This window comes from Scaptodrosophila lebanonensis, unplaced genomic scaffold, assembly GCF_003285725.1.
Source record: "Scaptodrosophila lebanonensis strain 11010-0011.00,11010-0021.00 unplaced genomic scaffold, SlebRS2 tig00000053-arrow-pilon, whole genome shotgun sequence".
NCBI lineage: Eukaryota > Metazoa > Arthropoda > Insecta > Diptera > Drosophilidae > Scaptodrosophila > Scaptodrosophila lebanonensis.
In genome coordinates, this window is record NW_022060548.1 from 11,581,155 (window position 1) to 11,602,083 (window position 20,929).

Sequence of the window (20,929 nt, forward strand, 5' to 3'; positions counted from 1 at the left end):
ATTTATAAATAGTTCATATATTTTACATTCATACATACCTATATACATATATATATATATATATTTTTAAACCAAATAAATGAAATTCAATTTCTGAATAAACATAAATTGTTCCAAACACTTGTCGCTTTTCAAATGACGGCGCGTTGTCTGCGATCTGGCAACGCTACCAAGTGACGGCTGTTGCGTTAGTGCTGTGTAATGCCACGTGTAACTTTACCAACACTGACAGCTGCGCGAAGACAAATACGTGGTACTACAATAATAGCCGTGTAAAATGAAATAAACAATTTTAAATTTAGTATAATAAGCGTGAAAGTTGATTGCCAATTTACAGTCGCATGCATAAATGAGACACATCATGAACATACCAGAGAACAGTCGTTTTGTTATATACGCAGCTGGCATCTTCTTCTGTTATTTTCTTTATGGAATTGTGCAGGAGAATATAACACGAGGGCGGTATGGCGATCAGGTGCAGCCGGATGGGAGTATTGGAGAGCGATACACCTACGCCTTGGCGCTAGTCTGGGTGCAATGCTTTTGTAATTTTGTGTTTGCTAAAGGTAAGAGCTGCGATTAGTTTCACATACCATGCGACGCAATTGTTAAACGCCCACACTTTCATTGCCCGGAAAAGGTATGCTGGTGGTGAAGCCGCAGAAAGAGGACACCACGCACACTGGCTACTATGCAGCGAGCGCCCTCACCTACTTGCTAGCCATGGTATCTTCAAACATGGCGCTGCGTTGGGTTCCATATCCAACGCAAGTTGTGGGCAAGTCTGCCAAGCCCATACCCGTGATGATACTGGGCGTGTTGATTGGTCGCAAGTCTTATAGCTGGACAAGATATGCCTGTGTGCTGACCATAGTTGTTGGCGTCATTTTATTCATGTACAAGGAGAGTAAAGTTTCGAATTTGCCAGCCGAAACAACTGGGCTGGGTGAGCTGCTACTCTTCCTAAGCTTGTCGATGGATGGCTTGTGTGCTGCTATTCAGGAACGCATGCGAGCAGCCTCTGCCCCATCAGGCCAACAAATGATGTTGGCCATGAACTTTTGGAGCACTCTAATGTTGGGTGGTGCGATGATACTGACTGGTAAGCTAATAACCTGTATGTATATACAAATATTTGTTGATTCGTGCTTGTTGCAGGTGAGGGCAAGGATTTTATATATTTTGCGACTCGCCATCCAGAGCTATGGACGCACATCGCTTTGATTGCTTTATGTGGCGCTATGGGCCAACTATTTATCTTCCTGATGGTTGCTAGTTTTGGGCCACTGGCCTGCTCTGTGGTTACTACTACGCGCAAGTTCTTTACGGTTCTATGTTCTGTGTTGATGTTTGGTAACAGACTTATTGCTCGGCAATGGTTCGGTGCTGTTTTGGTATTTGCGGCGCTCTTCGCCGACATGCTGTATGGAAAAAAGCAAGTTCCGGCTAAGAAATCACCAAGCGATGTCAAACTGAAGGGCAATAATGAGGAACAAAAGAAACTGATTTCATAGAATTTATTAGAGTTTTTTTTAGTATAATTCGTCTTGTGTTTAGCTGCATGTAAATACATACATACATACATATATATAACATTATCTGTAGAAGAATAGTAGACCTATCTCCGAATTGCATTATGTACAAAACGTCAATATTGTATTAACAATCGAACACTCCACTAGATCTGACAACTAATTAAATATTTAATTTAAAAATTTTAATTGACTTTTATAAGAGCGCTGGATAACCGCTAAAATGAATACTCAGTATCGATGCTAGCGTAGAGTGGTAGCCCTACGTGTCGGATATCGATAGCTCAGTCTATCGTCCTAAGTCACTTCGCTGGCTTTCTCGTTAACAACGGTCCGCGCGTGCATTTCACCAGTTTATTTTCGTTACTTAAATGCATGTGTTGTTCGTATATTTATTCATGGTATGCAAATACCAGCGAGTATATTGAGAATATCGAAATAGAAAATGTAAATTTGTCCGCAACTGTGCAATCACATAAAGGACACTCGGTAAATCGGCTACCGCGTTTTTAACACACAAACACACACATGCACGGGCAGAAAAGCAATCAAAAGCAGGCAACAAAAATTGCAATAAAGCTTGACCCATCAGTGAAATTAGTTAAATTAGAAATTTAATGAAGTGGAAATGTGTTGAAAGTGTTAAAAAAGAGAAGCAGAACTCATTTGGCTGCTCATTTATATAAAACAAATATTTTCTTCTTGGGTGAGTGTCAGCTCATTTGTTGTTGTTGCTGTTGTGTGGGGCGACAATTTTCGCCAGCTGTTTGTTTGTGTGTATTGCAATAGGAGTGCGTATGTATGTGTGTGTGTTGACTGAGTGATGGCTTATTTTTAGACGAACCAAATAACTAAACGAAACGAAAGTGAATGAGAGATGCCATGAATAAGTGTAATATATGTACGTATGTACATACATTTATATAAATATAGGCCCAGGACCAGGTGGAAATTGTGTGCAAATCTCGTTTTTTTGCATTGCTTTAAGACGTGAACACATGGTGTTCAAGGCCTCAATGCCTTTGCCACCCCCAACAACACAACACAGACGCACACACACACACTAAAACCTGCGCTCTCGCTTTGTTACACTCGTTGCCGTTATGTTTGTAACCTGGACATGGATGGTGGTTGTTTTTATATACCGTTAATATTTTGCCGGTTGTTGTTGTGCTTTTTCTAAGTGACGTAAACTTTTTCTGGCTTGTTCCGTTGCCTGAAAATTTCTCAAGCAACAGAAGCCGGTGAAATGCTCTTCTGTCGTCTATTATGTAAAGTTTAAAAACAATATATATATTATTTCGTTATTTTTATTGTTTTTGCACATGCTTATCAACCGAAAAAACAAAAACAAAACACTTCTGATTTATTATTTCACACATTTGTGCATTGCGACCCGAATGATAGACAAACGACCGACATACTAAAAGATAGTGAAAAGCCCATCGATGAAACATACTATGTATGTACACATATTTGTGTATATACTTGTATTTATATTAATGTGTGATATGTTAATAAGCTGTTGCTATCAATAGTGGCGGCAATAATAAAATACACAAAGAGCTCCACGCAAAACAATAAATAATACGCAGGTCCGATACACAAATCCAAACTAAAATATATATACATAAGTGTACTTTTGTACTATATGGGTGGGTATGTTTATATTTGGCTGATAATAAAATTTTGCTCTGCCAAATCGGTCAATTGATTCTGCTGTCTACGTCAAACACTGATTTCAATAACAACTTGAGAAAAAAGAATTAATACGGGCATAAATTTCTTGTTTTACTGCGGTGCAATAAAAATATAGTACGCCCTGCTACGTCGTATACAAGTAGAATCGCGTGATACTTAAAGAGCATCATTCGGCAATTAATGGAATTTCGCTGCAAGGCAGCAAAGCTTATCAGTGATGACTTAATAAACACAAAATACACTGAGCTAACAGCTATGAACACATACTCAAAACTTTAGTAATGGTATAAATTAATATATATTCCTCATTTTCAATGACAGTAAATTCTTTTTTTACTGTAATAAAATATAGATTTCTCACATATTGTTCATTTAATAACATATTTCAAAGTGCGTCACAAAGCAAACAGAAATTTAAAATAATATGCATTGATAAATGAGTTGGTTTTGCACGAGCTAGAAGCATGTCGAACGGGTGCTTTAGTCCTTGGTCTGCATGTCTTCAGAATAGTGGTACAAGCCTATTGAATGGGTTCGACATCCTTTCGTTAAATTGGCAAATTCAATTTTAAGAAAAAGTTATAGTCACACAGATACAAATCATGTACTATGGGAAGTGATTAATGAAAAATTCAAGTTTTTTTTTGTCAAAAAATATGCATAATTTACCATTGCTTAGCTCTATGGTCATTGCATAACCCAAATACAATATTTGCATATTCGTTCCTCACTTTCTCAACGTTTCCTTTTGTGCTCAACAAGTCGCTGCAAAAGGAATAATGTTGATGAATCGTTTCTCATTCGCTTTGGTTCCCTGTCATGCTTCACCTGAGGCCAATAAACGCATTTGACATTTGCCGAAAAGAAAAATTGTGGCTAACCAAAATATAGCATCTGCTTTGCACCTCCCCATCGCCAAGTTCTATTAGCTACTTATTTATAAACATTTTTTTCAAATTTTGCTTTGTGCTGGCAAATGTCTGCCTGTCTGTCTATTTCGTTTCGTTTCGTTCGGCTCTGTTTTCTTTTCTATACTGTGCTCCACATTTACATTGTCATGGTGTAGTTCCACCACCCACCCACAAATCCTACTGTCTTGCCCACACCAATGATGTCATCCATCCATTGACAGCCGACCGTTTGGTTGCTGCCTCCTCTGGTCACATGTTTGGATGTTCGCCCAAAAGTTTGTAGCTAAGGCGTATGTACAGTTTGTGTGACTTTTCTAAATATTTCACAATTGAGAAAAACGTGTACATTCTTGTACGTTGATGGGTTAACAAAGTGGCCTTCAACTTAGGGCTGACTTTACTGATAAAAGGGGGTTGATTTTTAAAATTGGTTTATGAAATTGTATAGTAAATAGAAAAAATAATATTCAGTATATGAGAGGTGTTAACACATAAGATTCTTTTGCGGTGATTGCCGAGATTCAACACAAATTAAAAAATAAATAAAAGACCGAACATGTTGTTTCTCTGGAAATGGAACTCCCGAACTAGAGCTTCAAAAAGAATCAATGATTAACATGATTGATTCCTAGGCTTTGACTTTTTGCATCTGAGCGATCCTTTAACTCAATTTTTGACCCACGTCCATTTGCGTCGACGTATCATACCCTCCATGAGAATGTTATCAGTCGTCTCCTAGGCGTAGGATCGATGTAGCGGCTGTGGACTTTTCTTCCTTCGATCGCTGTCTTTTAGGGATTTCCTCCCATCCGGAAGTTGGCGAGCTCCGGTCTCTAGGATTGGGGGATTAGCAGCTGGGCTTTGCTGCTAACCCAGAAGCTGAGGCAACCGATGGGCTTTTCGGATTACCTCCGCATGATAGCAATGGTCAGTTCGATGACCATTTAATTTAAGGGATTTCGTCCCATCCGGAAGTTGGCGAGCTCCGGTCTCTAGGATTGGGGGATTAGCAGCTTGGCTTTGCTGCTAACTCGGAAGCTGAGGCAACCGATGGGCTTTTCGAATTACCTCCGCATGATAGCAATGGTCAGTTCGATGACCATTTAATTTAAGGGATTTCGTCCCATCCGGAAGTTGGCGGCTCCGGTCTCTAGGATTGGGGGATTAGCAGCTTGGCTTTGCTGCTAACCCAGAAGCTGAGGCAACCGATGGGCTTGTCGGATTACTTCTGCCTGTACCGATAGCAATGGTCAGATGCATAATTAGCTACGAAAAAATGAAGACAATCACCCAATAACCGGTGCGAACCGGTTGTGAATTATAAACAAAATTGGGGGAAAAAATTTAATTAAATTACAAAAATTCCAATAAATTAGTTAAAAATTCCAAAATTCTAATAAATATATAAAACAAAAGTAAAATAATATATAAGTGAAATTAATAAAAAAAACACTAAACATAAAGAAATAGTAAACAAATGAAATAATAATATAATTAATCAAAATTAATTAAAAATATTAGTCAAAATAAATTAAATTTGAATAATAGTCTTTATGATTGGTAATTTTGAAAATAATAGAGCAGTCCAATTTAATTATGGGAGATAATGAGGGTAATAAAATTGGTTCCCTTTTTTAAATGCTTTTAATATATATGCACATATATAATTGTAATTAGTTTGTATTAATAAAAATCAAAAATAAAATGTATAGCTTAGAGAAATCAAATTGTTAATGAAATGCAGGATAATCTATTTTTTGTGCTGCTGTGTAAATAATTTAGTTTCAACAATATGTATCTAAGCATGTTGAACTGTCTTCAGAATAAATATGAATCACTTATCTCTGTGGGCCTCGCATTTTATTTTAAATTCTGCCGCTCTTTGTGCATTTTCTGCACGCTTCGCCTGATTAATTGTAATAAATTTTAATTGGAACGCTTTCACATACAAATGGCTATATTTTCCTGTGTGAGTCGGTGAGTTTGTTTATTTTATAGAGCCGCGCTGTGCAACTGATTGCGGAGGCGGTCATTGGTTTGTAGCTGATAAGTGGGAGTAGACTTGAAGGCGGCCTCTGAAATAAAAGTGAAGCTCATAGTTAAGAAATTTGTTCTCACATAGCACATAATTTAAATTAAAAGCAAAACATTATGCAATTAGAAATGAGCCAATCATCCCACTTGACCTTTCGCCCAATATACTATACAATGCTTGAAGTATCCAGGGTCAGTTATAAGAAGATGAGTCATAGGCCAGAGCTCTGGTATTTCGAAAGCTCGCATCATAAGCAAAACGACAGCCCACAATATATGTCAATCATACAAAAATGCAAACACACGCTCACACACACGCAGATGCATTATATGCCAAAACGTAACGCTCACGTGTTTGGCGTCTTGTCAAGTATGCGAAGAAAAAAAACAAATATTACTCATACGACGCATCTGCGTAGCTTTTGGGGCAGCTACAGATGAGCCTAAATCGTGCGCTAATTGGACGAATTTCTCTTAGGAAAATAGAACAAGTAATCAGTCAAGAAATAAAAATATGGCATTCACAATTTGTCCAGAAAAAACGCCATGCTTAATAGCTAAAAGTAAGATAAAGTAACAAGAAATACCATTTTGCTCCTCCCATTTCCATAAATATTTACATTTTGCGTTTTATCCAAAATGTTATTATTGATTGTAAAAGAGCTAGTTTCATGTACGAGTTAAACTTATTCACCAACTACATACATATTTCTAAAATCTATTTTAATAATATACTGAGAACAGTGGATTTGGGCGGAATTGAAAATAATTCAAGGAAATCCATGTCTATCGGACTGGACTGCCGAAGTAAATTGTTGTTGAGCTGCTTTGTTTAATTCGATTATTTAATTGGTTATTTTCAAAAGCAATGCCGTTAATTGTAGGAACGATATTAATCATTTAATTTTACTTTTTCACCCAGAAATCGCGAATTCATTTCGCCTTCCCAGAAATTCTTTCAATATTGGGATTTGAAGACAAACAGATAAAGAATTTGTGTAAAATTAAAGTTAAAGTTAAAATTAAAGATAAGTCCTGTCTCTATTATAGTAAGCTTAAAAGTATCAATGGTTGCAGCAGTTGATTCAAATTCCCATCGCTAGTTGTAGCTACTTATTATAAGTAGTTGTTCTAGTTGACTTTGCTGTTTGTAGCATACTTCGTGGCGCCGGCAAGCTACAAAGTTCACCATTTTACGACTTATTCTCAGTGCGTATACGCAATGTGCAGTTTCAGTCTATTTGGGGCAGCTAAGTAATACAGATGATGCAGCAGCAGCATAAGCAGAGCATATAAAATGTCGCTTTAGCCTAAACCGTAAAATTGTGACTCTGCTCTCCATCTCTTTGTCTATCTCATGCGCCTCATCCTCTTGGCAACATGCACTGGTCTGTGTGCGGTTTGTTTTTCGTTGCTTGCTTTTATGAATTAAATATATAATGCTCACTCAAAATGTGCTCTCCGGCAAAGCGCATACTGCACATGATGGACTCATGCTTGTGTATGCGCTCACTGGCTCAGTCTCTGTGTCGCTGGCGCTCTCGCGCTCTTCTTTTAGTTGCATTGCATGCTGTTTTGTTTTCATTTTCAGTGGGGCATTCCGTGCCTCCTCCTTTGCTCAAATGTAAATGAACCCCAAGTATGGCACGCGGCGCTCTCATTCGCACTCTCGCTCTCACTAGTTCCGCTCTTCTGTTCAGCTTACCAATTAGTCGTGCGCTCGCCTTTTGGCTCCATTGACTGCATTCGCGTTTGCTTCGTCGGTTTATTTTGGTGCTGCATTCTTTATTGTTGTTGTGGTTTTTGTATCTGTGCTGCCGTTTCCTTTTGCAGTTTTTGGCCATGCCAATTTCGTTTTTGGCCATCGCAGTTGCATAAAACAGACGCGAAATTCCACAGCGTGCTCTCGCCTTCTCTGCAATTGTTATTTTGTTGTTGCTGTTGCTGTTGCGGTTGTTGTTGTTATTGTTATTGTGTGTGTTTTGTTTTGTTCAGTGTTCGATGTTCAGTATTTTAACGTTTTTGCCAGCCTCAATCTCAACATCAACCTCAAGAGTCGTACGCTCGGGCAAAAGTTCTGAATTATTTTTAGTGCTCGTGTGTTAATTTGTTGGCGTGTGTAACAAAAACAAAGCTCGCCGAACGAAAATCAATATTAAAAAACAACAAAAAAGAAGAAAAATACATAAAATAATAAAAGCATTTTTGGCCTAAAGCCCCATAAAACATTTCACACACACACTGTCTGTGGCACAGGCATTGCATATATCTGTATACATACATATATATCTTATATATCGGTTGTGTGAACTCGCTTTATTTTGATTGTGCGTGTTATGCAAACGTTGAAGGAAAATGAACTCAAGTCGAGCTGCATTCGATGCGACTTGACCAGCGACTCGTTTAACTTAATTAAAGCGAATCAGCATAACTCAAAATGATGTGCGGTGCCGTGCGTTTATAATAAAATCAAATTGAATTTATAAAACTATGCATTACGCATGTAAAAAATAAAGTTATTAATCATATAAGTAATATGCAGAAATGTTATATAAATTTAATTTATAAAATTATGCATTACGCACGTACAAAATAAATAAAGTTGTTAAGCATATAAGTGATATGCAGAATTGTTATATAAATTAGGTAAAGAGTGGTGTAAAATATTTTCTATTCAAATAATTGTTTATTTAGCTAATTTTGTAAACAAGCACTAACATTAGGGGATATATTTTAAGTATAACAGTAAATTGTTTATATCTCATTTTTATTTAAAACTTAAATTAATACACAATTTTTAAACATTTAGTGGTTTTTAAAATCTAATTTAGTTACCCAAAACAAAAAGAAAAAAACAGTTTAATAAATATAGCAATTAAAATTAAACTATCATAAAAACAATTTCTTTATCTAATTTGTTTTTAAATAAAGATATATAGTTTTTCATGTATTATCATGTTTATTAACATATTTAATTACACACAAAATTTCAATGAAATTTAACATTCTGTATCCAATGAATGTATTAATTAATGTGCCGGTACTTTATATATTTGGGGTATAAATAGAAAGTTGTTATTTGCTCCGTTTTAGAGTTTATTTCAGAATGTGGTAGTTTCTCCATTATTCAGAATATTTTTTAGGGAGGATTTTGGGAGTGCAAGCCTAACTGCGACGGTAGGCTCCCTCCGCCAGCCATATCCCCATATATCTTTAATTAATAAAGCTTTGATATTATTTTGAAGGAGCCCCAATTTGCGCTCTGCGCGCTCCACTTCTGTCATGTTGGTTACTCTGATCAAGTTCCTTTTTGTTTAGCCAGTTCCCTTCACAATTTCTCTACATATGAGGTAGTCCTGCATGATGTGACCGCGTGCTTGCGATAGTTGCTGCAAATCGCTGCCATTGGAAGACTGTATGCTCTACATTATGTCTTTTATGCTTTTACCTATGAGGAATAGTAAGGAGCTAGCAGAGGTCTGACTTGTAGATATTGTTGCTAGTAGATTGGACAATCGGTTTTACAGCTCATTGGTTCTTTGTACCGCCAGCAATTGCATTTGCTATTATTATATCAGAATGGCGTTCTTTACATCCGTCAGCAATCTCCACCCAGATTGATGGGTCCGCCTTTGTTTGCCTTGGGTCTGCTGAGTGTTGAGTGTTGCCCTTGCGGCCCTGGTCCTAGCGTGCTGGGTCTGCGCCCCTCACGTCAGTTTGGTATCAAGTCTGACACATAAGTATTTAATTACCAGCTACCTCTCATGTCTAGCTCTGCTGGTGGTATCTGTCGCCTGGGGACTAACAGTAGCTCACAATAGAAATCCAACTGTGAATTAATATATAATAATTAATATGAATGATAGATCAATCCAGCGCTGTTAGTTTTTTGATTAAGAAATTTTTTCTTTATATTCAGCAAAAGATTTCGCATTAAAGCTCGCCTTTAAATTGAAAAAATGATAATTTCTGTGGGTATTTTATATTTAAGAAAAACTGGCTCAATATATGAAATTAGTTTCAGAAGTTGTTTCAAATTGGAAGTGTGTTTTCTAGTTTTAAAAAAAAGAACATAATTAAATTACTCTGGGTGTACAAATATGCTTAAAATATGTTTAGGGAAGAACAATTTCAATGTACATATAATATCAAAACGAATTGCATATTTATATTTAAGATCATTTGTTTCTGAAAGAGTGCCGAAATTCTGCGAATTATTTATATTTATATAGCACATAAGATGAAACAATAATTTTGAAAACAAATTCCAATGAATTTGAACAGCTTGCGTGCTTGTCATGCGCGTGCCCGAAATCATGAGAAAAAAAATGATAAAAATGTTCACCAATTCCATCGTTTAAAACGTTTCAATTGGCACAGCAATGAAAAAATTACACATACGCCGCATGGCCCTCCTTCTGTCTCCCTCTCCCTCCCGTTTGCTATTCTTCTCAGTGTATTTGTTATTGTAACAACAGTTGAATGACATTGCGTTGCAGCGCAGAATTTTCCGCACTATTTCGTGGTCTGCTTTCAATTTCCGAAAGTTCTAATTATTGGAACAGTGACAGTAGAATTTGGTTGTGCTTTTATGACATATAATGTTCTATATCATATTTCCCTGATATTGCGAGAGAGTGGGGAGTGAGTGTTTATTGAGATTAAATAAAAGAAGAAGAGATTAGATAGAAGAAACCAAACTGTTCCTCTAAAAAATTTAAAACTTAAGTGCCTTTCAGGCTGTGTGCTAAGTAGACCTCTTATGAAGTGCTTACGAAAAGCAAATTTCAAAAATCTTAGCTTGTATACTTGTATATCTTGTTTTGACAATGGATTTAGCTGTGGGGAAAACTCTAATCTGCAAGATAACATTTTTTTGGAAAAAGGTCTTGAACTTCACGAACAAGTCAGAGAATTCTAGACTAAAACACAATTTCTGCCAAAAAAGACATCCATTAGATTTAGTTTTCATAGACTACTTACTTGTCAGTTAGCACCAATTTTTGGGCAGATAGGATTTCAGATATTCCAGTTTTTGTTTGAATATGACATCTTAGGGACAGTAAGCCATTCTATCTGCTGTTTTCATCTGTTTTAAATATCTAAGTAGTTAGTAATGGAATATGTTATGGGGAAGGCAATCGTTCAGTTACCAAAGTGTCATCTGTTTTTCCGGTTGTCACAGACTGTGACGTAACTAGCGCACAGCACTACCTTTGTGTCTCTCTCTCTCTGTCTCTCTCTATTATTGCAAAATGTTATTCAAGCGCCATTAAACTATAGCATAGTGTGAGGCGCTCTGGGCATCTGAAATGGCCGCCTACCTGGTAGATTCAGAAAGTCAACGCCATTTCTCATTTGTCAGGTCCGTTCATTTTGTTTGCGTGCAGCGAGGCGCGTAATGAATGCGATTTGCGACTCTTGGCATTTTTGCGGCAGGCATTGGAGTTGCAGCAAACAAAATGTGCCACAATGTCCGGAGCCCGGCCAGAGACTATCGATTTTCATGGCTTTGTTTGCAGGCGTGACAAGTTGTCAACCCATCCCCATACAGCCCCTTCGCCCCCAACATATTTAGCCAACATTTTTCACGCGCCCAGCGTTGATTGACTTACAAACATTGCTCTCTCACTCATTCTCTTTCTTTTCGCTTTTTTTTTGCAGTTGAACAAATTGCATTATTGGCTCAATAGCAGATAGACACACACACATATATAGATATATATATATATACATATACATAGAAGACATACCAGTTAGAGTATGCAGGCGGGCGGAGGAGGAGGTGGCGCTGGTGGCGGCGGCGGCGGCTATGAAGAAGTGGCCGCCGCTCGTCGCGGACGCTTTCGGATCACATCCTCAGCGCCACAAGGACCGCCAGAGACGACATTGGGACGCTTTCGTCTGATACCGACATGTGAGTGGCAGCCTGCCTCATTTAATTAGACCCTGCCGAGCGTATAAAATACATGTATATATAATATATTTCACAGCTAATTATGGCGCCATTTCGCCCATACTGCAACGTGGACGCTTTGCCGTCATACCGGAGGAGCCGCAGGCGGGCTCCCCAGCACAGGGCACGCCCACACAAGGTGGCCGGATTCGGAATGCGCGCTCACCATCACCTGAATGGGATTTTGACATTGAGCAGGTGAGTTGAATTTTTTGTTCCACGAAAAATGTAACAAACGAATAGAGAAGAATGTGGAGAGGGAATGCCGTCATGCAATTGGGTTTGGTGTTCATTTTTAGTGGCGTAAGCGCCCTTTGCTCTTGCATTGCGCCATTTTTATTGATTTTTATTGCAAACAATATATAAAAACAATGTGTCAGCCAGTTGGAGTTCTTATGAAGTGTGAAGTGAGTGTCCTGGGACTGAAACGGCACGTCATTAACAAAGCAGCAAAAGGCATGGGCGCTGCGAAGGGGGAAAGGCAGCCAGTTGCCAAGTTATGGCCAAGTTGTAACCAAGTTATTGCTAAGTTTATAGTCAAGTTATATTTAAGTTATACTCAAGTTATAGCCCAGTTATAGCCAAGGGCTTGCCAACTTATATCCAACTTATACCCAACTTATAGTCGAGTTGTATTCAAGTAACCAAAAATCAAAAACTAAAAAGATCTTTTTTAAAAATTGGTGTGTAAGTTCTTTAAAATACAATTAAAATACAAATTGGGTCCGGCGATTGCGCAAATCAGCTTCAATGATCGACGTTGCTATGCAAAACATATTTAAAATACAAATTTGTATCAGTCCAAGAACTTAAACCCTTAAGACCTCTATTATGGTGTGAAAAATTATCCCCTTCAATATTTTCAAAATATGTAATTATGTAAACATTTGGTTTTTAGCCGAACTGAAATCATTCAATATTTGGTTCAAAATCACATTCCTTTTAAAATAAAATGGTCCAAGGTAATACCTATTATTATATTATTTTATATGTACCCCAACGGTAATATAAGGTATACAAGTTTTTATTAGTGATATGAAAAATAAATTCTGGATATTCGAAACTATATTCAATTACATGTATAGCTGACCAGTCTTTGCTTTCTCTTCGTTATTTCTCAGTATATTTTCGGTTCGATAAAGATTACGAATTCTTTCTGCTTCGAGCCAGAATTTAACTCAGAAACATGGCTAACAAGATTTTTTTTAAATGAAAAACCCCTCATAATTTACAACATATAAACTAAAAGTTAATTTTTCCATTGAGACGAAATTAGTAAATTTTTAATAAGCAAAAAAAAATGCAGAGAATAGTTAATATTTCAATCCATTATTTAAAACTTTCATTAAGAACTTTTCGATATTATTACGCTTCTAAGGAATTAGTCGGGTGAATAATTTAATCGGCAACTCTATCAGTAAATTATAGCAAAATAATTAAATAGTGCTTAAAGCAAACGAAAAGTCAAATACATTCATTAACTAGCCGTACAAAAATAACCTTGACCCCTGCTAAGCAAGTTCAATGCCACAAGCCATGGCCATTATGCGCCTATTTTGATGACTGCTAAAAATAAGTATTATTACTTGCTATTTCTCAATTTACGACTATTTTTCTATGCCAATTTTTTTTGACGAATATGTCTAACGTGTTGCGTTGTCACGCAATTGTAACAGTAAATTTGAATTGCTGCCCGCCTAAGCATAAGCTAACAAAAGTTCGCTGCTAGGCAACGCGTGCGCATATGGTAAGCTATTCACGATACTCACCAGCTGGTGAGTGGGGTGGCTTTGTGGCTTGGACGGTCAGTGATATTTTCTCTTGCTACTCTTAAAATTCTCGAGTCACCACCCGATTGGCGACAAAGTAACAGATATTGCGCATCGCTAAACAGCTGATCGCCCCGTCGTGGCAACGCGAGTAGTTAGTGTAAAAGTAAATTCGTGGACGTAGTGTCGCCGTCGCTTGTTTTCAGTGTGTGTGTCTGTTTCTGTTACAAACGTTTTCTGTTTGTCGTCGAAAAGCCATTAAAATATTTATCCATTAAATATTAGCGAGTGCAGCAGTGCATCGAATTTAAATTGTGCGTTAAATTATTTGGCTATTTACAGTCCTCGGGAGCAAAAGCGCGCGCGCGCCTTCTTAACAGTGTGCGTGCGAGTGTATTGTTGTTCTTTTTACCTGTTGCGCCTTTTTTTGGCCAGCAACAAAACAAGTCAAAAAGGAAAAAAAAGAGTGAGCAAAGCTGCATAGAAAATGTAAAGTGAAATGAAAAAAGAAAATAATTTATAATAATGTCGCAGCTGCTGGCTATTATTATTTTAGTTGTTGTTGCTGTTGTGCTACAAGCCGTGAAAATAAAATGGTGGACGATTTGCAACAGCAACAACAACAACTGCAATGTACATTTACAACTGAAGTACATGTAGTGTTTACTTAATAATATTATTATTTTGTGATAAGCTGCTTACAAAGCTTTTAATTGTGACAACAACAAAATGCCAACTGCGCCAATGTAAACTGTAAATAGCAGCTGCAGCAACAACAACAACACCGAGAACAACAATTGTTCCAATTGTCCATGAATAATACACAAATAGTTGTTTTTCTTTGTTCTGTACAAATTATTCTGCGCAAATTAAGAAATTTTTCACGGCAAAAAGTAGCGGCATTTTTCGATCAGCTGTTGGTCGCTGAAGTACGCACTCATCGTACACACACAGTTAAACACATACATGTATACATACGTGCATAGAAAGACGCACAACCATGCTACAACAACAACAACAACAGCAGTCAACAGAGTGCGCTTCGTCTTGCTGAAGCAAGCAAGCAAGAACAACAACAACAGCAACAAGAAACACAACAGCTAATGGAAATTCCCCAAACGGCAACAAAAAAAGTCGGCCAAAGATATACCACAGACATAGCGAGAGGGGAGCTAAAAAGTTGTTTCAATATAAATTCAAAGCATTTCATTCAAATAAATTCAATTCGCTGTTTCGTGCGTGCCTCTATTAATTTTCTATACATATATGTAGTATTTCCAGTGTGTGTGTGTGTGTGTGTGTGTAATTGCGTGGCCAGACTGTCGGACAATTTGATATGTGCGTCAAACAGACTGACATTTGACTGCTCTTTTTCTTCTTCTTCTTCTTGAATGCCCTTGCAAAAGGGAATTAACAGTTTAGTGAAATTGTTTGCAACACCTAGAAGGAAATTTTACAAATCTCCCATGTTAACAGATTGATTTTCTTCTTGTTTCTGACTTAAAGAAAAATTGAGAAAATGCTCGTCATTTCATAATAATTTAGGTTTGCAATATGTATGCCGAGAGCAAAGATCGATCGAAACTAGAATAGCATTAAATTAAAATTAAAAGTAATGTTAATTTATTTTTATTTCTTAACGTTTTTCTTTGTAAATAATTGAAATCAGCTCAAATTAATTACCAACTGATTTCTTCTAATTTGATTAAAAAAGGATAGAAAAACCTGTTTTTTTTAATACAATTAGCGATTTATCGATAAGATTGATCTATAAAATAACCGCATTAAATCGGAATATAAGTACATACATATGTATGTATATAAAAGGGCTAGCGACCTTGAATGGACTGTCGTCATTGATGTTTGGTGTAATTTTCTGTTGAGGCTATAAAACTGATTTGAAAACAGAATTTAAAAATAGTTTGTTGTTTCTTAATAATATTTAAATAAATTCCTCAATTTACATTTCGTTAAATGGTCTTTAATAGGTGTCAGTCATTTTTGAAGGGTTCCAAAACTTCGGCTTTTTATTTTCGTCATACTTCATCGATTCTGCGATTTCCGAGCGATTTCAATGCTCAATGCGTATGTTCTGTTGCTTGGGGTGGGAAATGAGAATCGCGCGTCTGCATAATTTGTGCTCCATATTTTAATTAAAGCTATGTTGTTCTAGTGGTTGTTGTTATTGTTGTTGGTGCGTGCCGTTCGCTGTTTGCTGTGTGATTTATTTGGTGTCAAAAAAGTGCTGATAACTACCACAACAGCAGGCATAAGTGAAATACATATGTGTGTTTAATTAATCTAATCGCATCCGCATCCTGCCCCCTCGCTAACGCCTCAAGCGTCTGGAAACGATAAACGCAGAAATTGCAAAAAAATCGTAATTTATAATTAATCTCTATATAATATATACATCGCCTTATCCAAACTTGTGCAAAAAATATGCTTCATTTGCATTCCATTCCCCTTTAATCTACAGCTAACAGAGAAGAGCGCTACAACAAAAGCGACAGAGAGTGAGAGAGAAAAGTTTTTGGAAAAAAAAGTGCAAAAGCTCAAATTGCTTCTGCAAGTTCAAGTGTTTTTTGTGTTTTGATAAAAGTGTCAACAATCTGAAGAATTAAATTAAGTTCTCACATCAAAAACGTAATTGTTATATCAATAAAGCAAACAGCTACAATTTCCAGTTAGTGAATAATACTTACAAAACAAAACAAAACAAGAGAAAGCAAATCAAAAAAAGGTTCGTTGTGTTTTATTTATTTCTTTATTTATTGCACTTTTCATTTAAACATTGATTAATTTTGCCTCACTTTCTTGTTCTGTTGATATGAGCGTTTGTTCCAATATACTATATACCTTTATATGTACATATATATTACACACATGTGTATAATATTCTTTTAATGTTGACATTCTGGATGATTTATTGTGATACATTTGTGTAAAAAAGCCCCTAAGAATCACCTAAAAACATTATTGCAATTTATTTAAGACGCATTAAATCTTTGTCAACTTAGTGAACAAATGTAAGATAATTAAATCGATAACTACATTAAGTTCTAGAAGTTCAAATAATACAAATTATAGTCTCAACATTTTAAATTACTTAAAGATGTTGTTCTGTAATATTCAATCACTATCTATCATTCTATTCTTGATAGTGGAAAGTATGACATCATTTTTGTGTTGTGGGCTTATATTATTAAAAGAACTATATTGGAAAAAAGGTAGATCTCTCTTTTATGGTGTTAGGAGGGAGAAGACAGTAAAGGCTATATTTTCAAAATGGATATCGATGTTGCATCTGAATGTTCAGTTATCCATGCATCGATTTCTTGCAGATATTCAATTCAATTCCCAATAATTTTCAATAAAGATTCTGGCTGATTTTCGACTATATCTTCAGTAATTAAGAATTTTCGCTGGCCAATCTGTTTATCAGTATTTCGGTCATCACGACCATTCTTGGATCACATATATCTCCCGTGTACTGACCACGAGATAAACAATTTTCACCATAAACTTGTTTGAATATTTAAAAGGAAGTCTTTTATTTGATATGTGCATTATTATTTATCTTCGGTACAATTTTCCTGGGACTCCTACTACATATATGAATCAACACTTATATTTTGCATTCAAATTAATTTCTGCTCTTCGTGCGCATTATTTGATTTATGCATACATTTCTTTTGATTGCTGCAAAATTTCTTTCTACAACATTGGATTGGAATGGAAAAGCATAACATTTTCTGAAGAGATCTTATCAGAGTAGTCTTCTTATCAGACCCCAATCTAATCGGTGACTTATCTAAGAGAGTTGTATAACTAAAAAGGCCTGCTGTTCATAATAAGATGAGAAAAACTTGCAAGTTTAAGACTTCAATTAACTCTACCACTACCATATTCATATTTGTATTTATACTAAATTGTATATATGTATGTATAAATAGTAAATAATTACATTGTTTGACGATCCGCAATCAAAGTTCCATTTTTTTCCAACTCAAGTGCTCGTCTATGATCAGCCCATCGTTGACTTTGATCTCTCGACTAATCGGTATATACATATGTACGAGTATATGAGAATCTGGTAGTATTGAATGTTCCGATTTACAGCTGCTCTCGAGTGGCACGATTCGCTGCTGGTTGGGTTTGTTGTTTGCCAATTCCCGTTACCGCTTAATGCAAACAACAAGTAAGACGCTTAAATATGAAAATTAATATAAATATTCAATATACTTGAAAATTCAATCACATGTTTCTCGAGAACGCACGAACACTCATTAGTTTATCAACAGCAAGCACCACTTGTGCATTGCTTTAACTATACTATTCCATAATATATAATCGCCCATTGAGCAATGTACGCCCGTTTCGGTGTTTTCCGTTTTTAAGTTTTTCACCAGCAGGCCCTAATGCCGTTTTCGTCGAGAACTGTTTGTTTATCTTGGCAATTAGTAAGTCATAAACTGCGAGCAACTGGCCGAAAGAAAGAAAAAAAAAACACACTCCTAATTAATATTAAATTGTTTATTTGCGCAAAACACGCCTAAAAACAATGCTATACACTGCCTTGCCAAAGACAGGGCTAACTAAAGATAGAGAACTGTGAAGCATTCTTCATTTTAGAAAAATTTCGTCAGTTACTAACTCCTTTTAATCGATATGTGCTTAAGACTAAACACAATTTACAAAAGTTTAAAGAAAATAATAGCCTTTCTTAAAAAAAACTGCTCATTGGTTTTTAAAAGAAACTGTTTTTTGTTTTTTAATGGTCCTTCCAGAGCTCTCAAAAAACATCTTTATTCCTAAAACTAAAAAAAAGCAATAAACCTATTTCCAACCCTTTTTGAAGCCATTAAGGGCTTCTTCAGGCGTCTTAAGCCTTCTTTTTTTTGATTACTTCGTTATATATATAGTAAAAAAGAATAATAAATTATCATCGTAAGGATGACTTATTAACTCAAAGTTTTGAGAGCTGAAGCAGTAGGATAATGGAGCCGATAAATGGTTTTCCTCATATCTCTGAAAAGTTCTCACAAACAAATGCCAAATGTATACCCCATTCCTAATTGATTGTTCTACGTTCTTGCAAAGGTACCATCGCAACGTGTTCAGTTTTTCCAAAGAAATCAGGTGAAAATTGTTAAAAATAGTCCCACAAAAATATTCATCGGTCAAAAGTAAACATTTCAATACACTTTAAATAAACAACTAGCGTTCCATTTTGAATATTTTTACGATAAAAAATACGAAACCTCTCGATATAAATGTTTGATTCGATCCGACAACCCTAGAATTGCGCATTCATTAAATGCAAATAGGGCCTAGCAGACAAAGAAAGTTGTTGGACCAATACAGGAGGTGCAAAAATAAAAAAAGACTAAAACAATTACATTTAAGGTATTGATGAAAATTTAAAGATTTCTTTAAATATTTACTAAATATCTACTTGAATGCGAATCAAGTAATCAGACTTAAGTATATGAAACGGAACGATGCAAAACAAGTTCAGTTAATAAAACTTGTTAAAATCGGCCAATCCATCGCACATTTGTTTGGTGTAATCTTTCGTTTCGTAGATTCGGAATGCTAAAGCCACGGTCACACACACCAACAATTGACTATTTAATCTCATTTCCCAGAAGCTAATTTTGTGAAACGAACATCAATCATATTTTTGTTGTTTGTTGACAATCAATATTTAATAAATGTTTTGGTTAAAAAGTGAATTTGAAAAAATGCCGCTCATGCTATTCTCGTGGTTGAGGCTCAATCTCTTATATCTGTCACAGAAAAGAAACCATAATAAGAAAATAAAAAACATAGCAGGTATTTAAACTTCGGTGTGCCGAACATTATTTATATCTACATTTTTCCGTATGCCAAATATATTTATGGAAAAAACTGTACAATATATTTATTTGTACGCGCTGGCGATGACTACAAAAAGATATTTAAACAAATATTTCGTTTCATTTGTTTATGGCTGGCAGGCAGGCAGGCAGGCAGAGGCAGTCAGGTAGCGAGCGAAAACTTTTCATTCTTTTCATATTTTTGTTATTGTCACGAAAAGGGCAAAACAGTGCAGCGAAGCGTTGCTGCTCGATGGTTGGAAAACAGCAACAGCAACAACAACAACAACTAGGTGAGAAGGAGATGGGGGAGGGGCTGGGGGATTGTGTCAAAAATTGCATATGACATGTGAAATAATTGTGTTGGCGAAACGCATTCGACTGTTGATTTATGGGAATAAGGTGAATGATTTTGCACAACAATATCGCTGACTTCCAGAAAAAATTTCTCCGTTGCTGGCATTTTTTTGGGGCAAAAATTTTCCATAATTATGCAACAAACAAAACCTAAATCAAGTTTACCATTAATGTATTTTAAGAAAGTGAGATGCTTCTTCTGATTATATATTTTATTGTTGTACTGTGAATGTTTAAATTGATTTTTGTGGGCAGCCAAGCAGCGATTAAATCTGTTCAGGCAGGCAATAGATAATCGAATGGCTAAGAAAAGGATCAGGGTTAACTTATACAAGCAGGAATGATATGCTAATCGTACTCTGTGTGAAGGAGTGAAGACTTATAAATGACCAGAGATCATAGGTCATTGCTTTTAACCCGTCCATCATGTCGATGGGTGCTTTTTAAGCTCCCGATTTCTTCTTAAGCTACGGTCAGGCGTGCAAATTATTTGCGCAGAAAGTTGTGTTCTTTTTGAAGTGCTCTTCAAAAAGTAGACCCCAAAAAGTTTGTAATATCGGTTTTATCTAATTCGTCAGTGTATTTACGGCATGTTTGTGAAATTTGACAAATTTCAGTGAAAATTATTTGCCCGTCTGACCATAGCTTAAGAAGAAAAGAGGAGTTTAAAATGTATTTAGTGCCATAAAAGTCTACTAGCTGAGAAGCCTGAAGAGTTTAAGAGTTTCTGATGTAAAAGCAAGCTGCTCCATTATGTCATCACATATATATGTATGAACATAATACGCATCCGAATTGTGTACTCTTT

General features: G+C 36.1%; 1 protein-coding gene and 1 long non-coding RNA gene across 2 annotated transcripts in view; both read left to right on the forward strand.

The window, feature by feature from the left end:
* Positions 1–227: 227 nt before the first annotated feature.
* On the forward strand, positions 228–1,610 carry LOC115623948 (solute carrier family 35 member B1 homolog). The gene is made up of 3 exons (XM_030518511.1): positions 228–566; positions 641–1,102; positions 1,159–1,610. Exons 1-3 carry the CDS (start codon positions 350–352, stop codon positions 1,512–1,514), a joined length of 1,035 nt encoding a protein of 344 aa, XP_030374371.1. The 5' UTR covers positions 228–349; the 3' UTR covers positions 1,515–1,610.
* Positions 1,611–14,108: 12,498 nt separating this feature from the next.
* Positions 14,109–20,929, forward strand: part of LOC115623396 — a 32,383-nt gene continuing 25,562 nt past the window's right edge. The window contains exons 1-2 of the long non-coding RNA XR_003995406.1: positions 14,109–14,392; positions 16,383–16,646. This is a non-coding gene — a long non-coding RNA (uncharacterized LOC115623396). The remainder of the gene's footprint in view (positions 14,393–16,382; positions 16,647–20,929) is intronic.

Excerpts from the sequence above, each read along its gene's own strand:
- LOC115623948 (XM_030518511.1), top strand. The coding sequence starts at position 350 with ATGAGACACATCATGAACATACCAGAGAACAGTCGTTTTGTTATATAC. Across the intron at positions 567-640 it reads TAATTTTGTGTTTGCTAAAG|GTATGCTGGTGGTGAAGCCG; the intron begins GTAAGAGCTGCG and ends TGCCCGGAAAAG. Across the intron at positions 1,103-1,158 it reads TGGTGCGATGATACTGACTG|GTGAGGGCAAGGATTTTATA; the intron begins GTAAGCTAATAA and ends TGCTTGTTGCAG.